The sequence below is a fragment of the Helobdella robusta genome (genome assembly GCF_000326865.2).
Source record: "Helobdella robusta unplaced genomic scaffold HELROscaffold_2, whole genome shotgun sequence".
Classification (NCBI taxonomy): Eukaryota; Metazoa; Annelida; class Clitellata; order Rhynchobdellida; family Glossiphoniidae; genus Helobdella; species Helobdella robusta.
The window spans coordinates 6,587,018-6,595,010 of NW_008704083.1; the positions used below are offsets into that span (position 1 = coordinate 6,587,018).

Sequence of the window (7,993 nt, forward strand, 5' to 3'; positions counted from 1 at the left end):
ATTTTTAAATAATTTTTTTATCTTGTGTTCATTTTAATAAACCATCTAGAGTTAAAACTGATTTCTATTAATCATGAAACGGAATGAAATCTGAAAATTTATTTAGTTAAGTATGTAGTGTAGAGTTTTGAAGAAAATGACGAAGAACTAAATAACATTTTCAATAAATTCTCAAGTATTTCTCATCAGAACATAATGCTTTCAAATGAATCTGCTAAAATAATTTCAAATTTTCAAATGATTTCAAATTTGGAATTCAGTAGAAAAAAAAATTAATAATAATGTTTAAAACAATAATAGGAGTAATAATAATAATTATTATTATTATTATTATACAGGAACAATTTATGATATAAATTTGAATAAACTTCACCGCTCTGTACTTTTTTGAAATGAGCATATTGATACTCATTGACATTTCATTACAACTATTATTATTTATGTTATTATTATTATTGTTATTGTTGTTGTTATTATAATTATTATTAATAAGTCATCATCATTAATTGTTTAAGTGTTTTACTTATATATGCTCACGTCAGTCTATGAAGGAAACAAAAATTTTCAAACAAAATGATTTCTTTTGAAGCACTGATAAAGAAAATGAAGACATTTAAACAACTTTCTCAAAAACAAACAATGTCATTTCTGCTGATTGAGTGCCTGCTGGTTGGCCGACTGGCTGTTTGGCTGACTGCTGAACATTTTATCAGCAAAAACATTTTACGGATTTTTCATTTTTTAACTTTTCAAAGTAGTTCTTACTTACTAAAAACAGACTATTATTACAGTTACTAATACTTTATGTTGCATAATATAAGACAGCTTTACAACGGCAACAATTTCACAACAAAAATTTTACAACAACAACCTTACAACAACAACATTACAACTACAACTTTACAACAGCAGAAACAACAACATTACAACAACAACAGCAACATTACAACAACAACAACCCACGACAGATTACCTCAAGTACCAGAAGTGTTTCTCACAACCACGATTCGAATTGCTCATGAAAAGCTGCAATAAATCCCTGCACATGAACAAAGAGTTCAGCCACTCCTCCGAACAGCATTGCATGTTAGTAGCGCGTTTCAATTGCATCATTTCAGACGAAAGTAACTAACTCAATTTCAGAGAAAAACAAATTTGCAAATTTTCTGAAATCGTTTTGCCGTCTCGAGGCAATACTTAACAAATTTCTGCTGCGCATCGTTCAGGTGGCTCGCGTGATATTGAACGATTGATCAAAGAATTTGTATGATTGTGAGATTTGAAAGGCCTGTTTTTATTTGCTGAAACATTTTTCTGCTATTTTTTTGATTACTGAAATAATGATGATGATGCACTAATTGTGAGTGCATTTAAGAAATTGGTAGAATTTTTGAATTTTATTTCTTACCATTCATCATTTAAAATTTTTGTTTATTGTCTGTTTTTCAATGTTCTTATAAACTTAACGTTATAAAAGTACTTTTACTTTATTTGCCAGTTAAAAATGATTAAAATGAAAAAATATTTCACTTTGCCGTACCCTGCTGGAAACGTCACCTCACATCAAACCAACTCAACTTCATTTAAATTAATGCTAGCCACACGGCGTCGCAGTTCAATACTTAGATAATGCACTATAAGGTATGCTTATGGGTTTCAACCACCCCCAAGCCAGAAACATCTTTCATTGATTGCAATACTTCTTATCACAAAAGTAAAATCATTTGCGAGTACGCTCACATCCGTCTTGACAACATTCCCCTCCAAATAAAAATCCACATCAAAATGTATTTGTACGTAAAGGTTCAGAGATGAACCAGACACACACACACATAAACACAAATTTTTCACACACACACAAACACAAATTTTGCGCACACACATTTCAAACACACAAACATTTCACACAAACACACCACACACGCACACACATACTATTAGCACCCAAGGTAATGTTTTATGTGTGGCTGTACGTAGGTACGTAGATGGTTCTCCTTTTATAAATCATCATATGATGTTGCACCATTACATATATCATCATTTAAGGAAGAAATGATGCACTCTGCTGGTTATTTATGTATCCAGCTAAGTATCATTTTATCCTTCCTAGAGGCACAACATTTCAAGATTTCTAATACTTAACGCTGTCCTGGTAATAAAGTTTCAGTCGAGACAGTAGATTTATACCATACATACATAATTGTGCGCGCACAGGTGCTTGTGCATTGTTTGTGTTTCTATTTGTGCGTGTGTTTGCGAGAGCGAGAGAAAGGAGAGAAAGAAAGAGAAAGAGAGAAAAAAAGAGAAAAAGAGAAAGAAAGGGAGAGAGAGAATCCGTTAACGTGAAAGGCTCGGCGTCGTTTTTTACGCATGAAAGTTTGTATACGTGGAATGTTTACACGTGCAATAAATGTGTTGGTTTCGCATCACCCAAGTTGGAATGAGTGCTCGCGCTGTGGTGTCGTTTGAATAGTTTTGTATCAAGTATGTCACTGTTTGTAACGTGGGTTTATTATGGCTACCATGTTTATGTTTAAATAAAGCGCTCGCACAAGCTTGTTAACTGCTTGTTTATGGGCATCGTTGAATGTGCTGTGCATCGATCAGTCGATCATTACTCAGTCAGTCAGTCATGTATGTTCGTTCGTATGTCGCCAGACTGATTCAACGCCTTGCACTGGTTCCTTTATGCTCCTCATTAATTTCCATGCCTCTACATGTCTGCTCAACGTTTTATCATATGAAAACGCACTAAATTGTACTGAAATCTTTTTATTTATAATCAGAACATTTAATTTAATAATAGCGTGTCTTAAAGCCATTTATTATATATTAATATTTTTGTGAATGCTGGGCGAATTTGATTGTTGAAACTCGAAAAAGGCTTTGCTATTTGAATAAACACAAAAAAATAAGCCATCCAAATTTCAATCTATTTACACAATCTTGACATTCATCTGAAAATGTGTGGTGTGTTACGTGTGCGTGTGAATGTGTGCACGTGTGATCATCCATGCATGCAAATAAACCTTCACTGCTGTGTAATCCTCCAGTGTTTTACGAGCTTATTACTTTTTGTGTGTGCAAGTTCTAATTGTATGTGCATGTTTGCTTCCGCTTCTTTTTGCACCAACCAGCCTATGTTTTTCTTCCTATGTTTGTTTCGTGTTCAATATTTGCCATAGAGCACGTTGTGCAAGACGCAATGCATAAAACTAATTTTCAAGATGAAAATTGAACTGTCATTCAAAATGTACATGCATATTCAGTAGACGTCAAAAATTATACATTGCTCCGCTCTGAAAAAGCACAAAAATACATGCATGCATTCGTTCACGCACATTCATTCATTCATTCACTATATAATTTACTCATTCAGTCATGAGTTCATTGAGAAATTCCTCAAAGTGTTGTGTTGGTTGAGACTTGATTATGGCTACGTAAGTAAGATGAAAAGAATTGCTGTTTTTTATGCGCCATTCATCCGGCTGATAAAATGTTTCACGCATATAAACATGGTTAAAGTTTTAATCAGTGACTTCGTCGGCAAGATAGATAGATGCGCGTGCAGTTGGACCTGTCTGCAGTTGGCTGCGTTCGCGTGTGCTCCTCCTCCTACTGCCTTATTATGTTTATGGTGCTCAGGCGTTCGTTTTAACAGCTTGATGCAAACAGCTAAATTGAAATGTATGGCTAACCATGTTCACACCAAAAAAATTTAATTCATTTTTTGTTAATTGAATCTGGGCCATAAATTTAATTTTTGACGGTACTATAATCTCGTTATCAGCAGTTTCACCAGAGTTATCATCAAGTTAGTTATCGGCGGAGTAGCAACAGCTTTAGGTTTGTGTCGATAGCTGTTAAGTTGCCATTTGTGTTGAAAGGTTACTACATAAAAAATTTGGAAATTTAACTGATATCGCTATCAATCACAAAGAATAAATAAATTTCTGTCTAAAAATATCTGAACAGATAACACTATTTTGTTTTTTTCATCTGTTTACTGCTTTGCTTGTCAACTTGTTTTTGACTGACTTGCATTCCGTTATTTGATGTTGAGGACCAACTTTCAATAGCTGTAGGACTTGCAACTCAAAAATGAACGCCTTCCAAAGGCTCAAGTCCGAACGTTCGACAGCTATTGAAAAATAGCGATTGATTGTGATTGATTTGGCTTTTCTACAAAATGACAAGATGTCAGTGTTACTTTATAAAATTGATAGCCCTTTGATTGCAATTTTTATTAGATGCCAGTCGCTGTGTAACAATAATTAATTACAACATGGTTCATTCATATTTTATAAAAAATTTTCAACGTTCAAAAATGTTTTTTACATGCTACTACATTGATTATCATTATATTTATTTATTGTCATTAAATCAATGAAATCTTCATTCCCATCATGATAATTACCGACCCAATACAAACGTTAACATTTTCATTCTTCAATCATTAACATAATAAGTGTGAACACCACCACAATCAGCATCATCATATTCGTCATCATTAGCATCATCAGCCCCACTAACAGCATAAATTATTTTAATTCAGATTAGAAAACGATTTCTTGCGGTGCGTAGTTGCCTCAACGACCGACCTCTGTGGAGAAGAGGCGGCCAAATTTGAGAGGTCCCTGGTCCTCAAGATGAAACAACCTGCGCTACAGCTCAAGGGCTGTCTACTTGGTTGGTACTTTCTCTCTCTTTTTTTGTATTTTTTTACTTCCTCTCTTATTAATTTTCCCCATCTCTCCCCATCTTTCTTATTCATCACTTAATGCTTTCCCAAACGTTTATCTCTTTATAGTTTCAAACCAAACCACTTATCACAATGATGTTATTTTTACTTGATTTCATTTTTACTATATCTTTACACTATTTTGCTAATTTTATTATAAAATGCACTTTTATTATAAATAATTGTTAGTGCCAATGTTTTCAAAAAAATAATGCAACACATTTTTAGGCATTTTAAACCTGGTATTTAATTTTCATCAACCGTGCGATCGCTACTTTGCCATTAAAATTTGTATTTGGTTAATTTGTACATTTCAGGAGTTTAATCTTATTTTTTAATTTTAGCCCAAATAATGCTGCAAATAATGATATCTGCAATTATTTTTTGGAGTAATTTTTAGCTAGAGGAGCAAAATATAACGCGTATATTCCTTACTGGTATTATTTATGAATGTATGGTAGAGTTGGTAATTATGTCATTTTTGTGATTCGCACTGAGATGAAAGGCAATTTCATACCTTGAAATTTCGATAAATTTTTATTTTGAAATTAATTTTAAAAAAATCATTTCAATAAGTTAAATTTAAATATTTACTCAGTGAGTTTTTTTGTCCAGTTAAATAAGCAAGAATCACATTTCATTTTATGGTCCGGTTTATGGCGAATATCAATCAGATAGAACTACTAGTCTGTTTTTATAACATGAGGCTGTTATATATATACACGTTTTCATCCTTGTTATCCCGAGTTTTCGTTAATTATCGTGAAATGGAATTTAACAATCTACCAGCTAGCTAAAGTCTTACAATAATCTCAAACTTTGAATATCCAAAACCAACGGCTCACATCCAGAAAACATGGCGGAGACTTGTACACGTCTACCCCAAACGCAGCGCTAGTTTTGGTAGTAGTAAAAGAGAACTGGTAGTAGTGGTAGATGGAGGCAATAGTAATGAAAAGAACAAAAATAATACAAATAATAATAATAATGAAATAATTTGCTGTAGCCAATGCACGGCGTCGTCATTTTTGCTGGCTCACGCGAACCTCGCCTCGTTTCTTCTATCGAATTAATTAAACGAAATGATGTTTCTCAATAAGACGGCCCCGTCGTCGCACGAATAATTTCGCAGCGCAATCCTTTACGGTGATTTCAACATTGGCCATTTTCTGTATAAATAGGTAAGCTTAACGTATTCTATAAAGATATTCTTTTTCGTTCTACCGTAATGATAACTTTATGCAAGACAATTTTTAAAAAATGTATTTCGATAACGCCAAATGTTTTCATTGATGAAACAAAATAGATCACGTGTCTCTTTATTCAATTTCCCCAAAAATTAGAATGAGAATAACTGATAAAACTTTTATTTCAATAAGTTCATCTTACAAATTTTTAGAGATAATAATTTTTATTTAATTGTAATAGCGAAGATGAAAAACAGGTAGGATATGGTGTATGCTCAAGCAGATCTGAGACAGGCATATAACAACATTACCATGAACAGATAACGTGTGTTTTTTTAAAAAATCATCACAATCAAACCAGCACCAAATGTTTTGTTTTAAACTTTTGGCAAACAAACCGTCAGCAATAAAATGTGGCATGAAAACTTATTCAATTTTATTTCTGAACGTACTTACGCGACGGCACAAATGCATCTACAAATGTTTCCTTAAATCGATAGAAAATTAAAAATACAAATGAATGAATGAAACTCGAGAAAAGATTTTAAGAACTGCCAAGTGCAAATAACTTAGTGAAGAACAAAAATAAATAAATCGAAAAATTCTAAAACGAACTTAAAAAATTTAATTTTCGTTCGCAGCATCCGGCATTGCAAAGTTTAAATTAAAGAAAATTTCTTCGCTATGTACTTGAAATTTTAAAAAGTTTAGAAAATTTAATTCTTATTTTATTCGAAGCAGTGATGCTATACAAGTATGGAAGTTGAAAGTGATTACGTTTGCACCGAGGATCAATAAGCAGCGGGGTTTCATGCTGCGAACTTGTTCACTGGAAATGTGTACAGTACAACCAAAGGTTTATAGTCAAACCCGTCTTTAACGATCGAGTGTTATAAACACCGACAGCAACGACAGCAATAATAACAATCTGCTTATTCTGCTTGCTTTCATCATGATATGGAAGCAAGCAGAATTATGATTTCTCTTACATTTATTTTATGAATAAAGATTATTTCATTTTATTTATAAAAAACAAAAAACTGTATGATAAAATTTAGTGTAGCATTAACAAACATAGTCAACGTCGATAGTATACTTATAAATGTAGCTCTGGCTTTTAAAAATTTAAAATAACAAATAGAAAAAAAATTGGGTGGGTGGGACTAAAAATTTGAAATCTTAGAAAGAAGGATGAAGCGAGGTAGCAATTTTGAAGTATAAGTTTTTGCAGTTGGCAGAATTTAAGAAAGAAGATGTCAAGTAGATCTGGAGAGGAAGCTGGTCAGAGTGTCGTTCTTATACTGCACATACAATTTATTGAATGCCTCTTTAATTGGCCTGCAAGGAATGGCTGGACGATGTAGGCAGGCAACGTGATAGCCGCAAGATGATTTACGACCTGACGATGATAACTGTTGTTACAATAATAAAAACATCACTGAAGTACATAAGCAATAATACAATAATATTGTTAACACAATGTCAGATCACCTCCATGACAATTATATGGATTGTTATGACGATTAGGATTAATATTTTCATGTTGATGTGGGTTTTAATTTTATTTTTATCATGTGTAAAAAAAAACAAAAATCAAAATTTAATTCAAACAAAAACTTTGTTAATTATATAATTCAAAACGTTTCATTTTCTATGCTTCTTTTTCGTTTTGTGAAAAATTTTTCGAAAAATGAAATTTTTCACAATGAAAACAAACAACAATCGTTTGGTTTTTTATTTAAATTTTTATAGCGCTGCCTAAATAATTTAAACGTTCATTTGTACCTTTTGAATGTCTTCAAATAGAAAATGCGTCCATTCGACAAACAAAATGAAGCGAAGCCTGGAAAGCATCCATCCAACATTATTGTCCCGTGCTCACGTGGTTGAGCAGCAAAAGAAATAAAAATGCAATATGCCAGGCTTCAGAAATTGCAAAATAATGCAAGCCTGGCAAGCAGGCAGTTAATGTTGTTGCTGCTCTTTAGACATTTATTTGGCTGTTGTGCTGTTATGCTTGGAAAGTTTTGGAGAACGCGCCATGGCAATCATATTTTATTCGTCA

The 7,993-nt window shown here is 32.8% G+C and overlaps 1 protein-coding gene across 1 annotated transcript; it reads left to right on the plus strand.

Moving 5' to 3' along the window:
* Positions 1-639: 639 nt before the first annotated feature.
* Positions 640-6,436, plus strand: HELRODRAFT_160577 (hypothetical protein; the record flags this gene model as incomplete). Its single annotated transcript, XM_009017526.1, has 6 exons — positions 640-754; positions 969-1,086; positions 3,380-3,586; positions 3,791-3,814; positions 4,556-4,689; positions 6,333-6,436. The coding sequence occupies 6 exons, from the start codon at positions 640-642 to the stop codon at positions 6,434-6,436; spliced, it is 702 nt and encodes a 233-aa protein (XP_009015774.1).
* Positions 6,437-7,993: the final 1,557 nt, after the last annotated feature.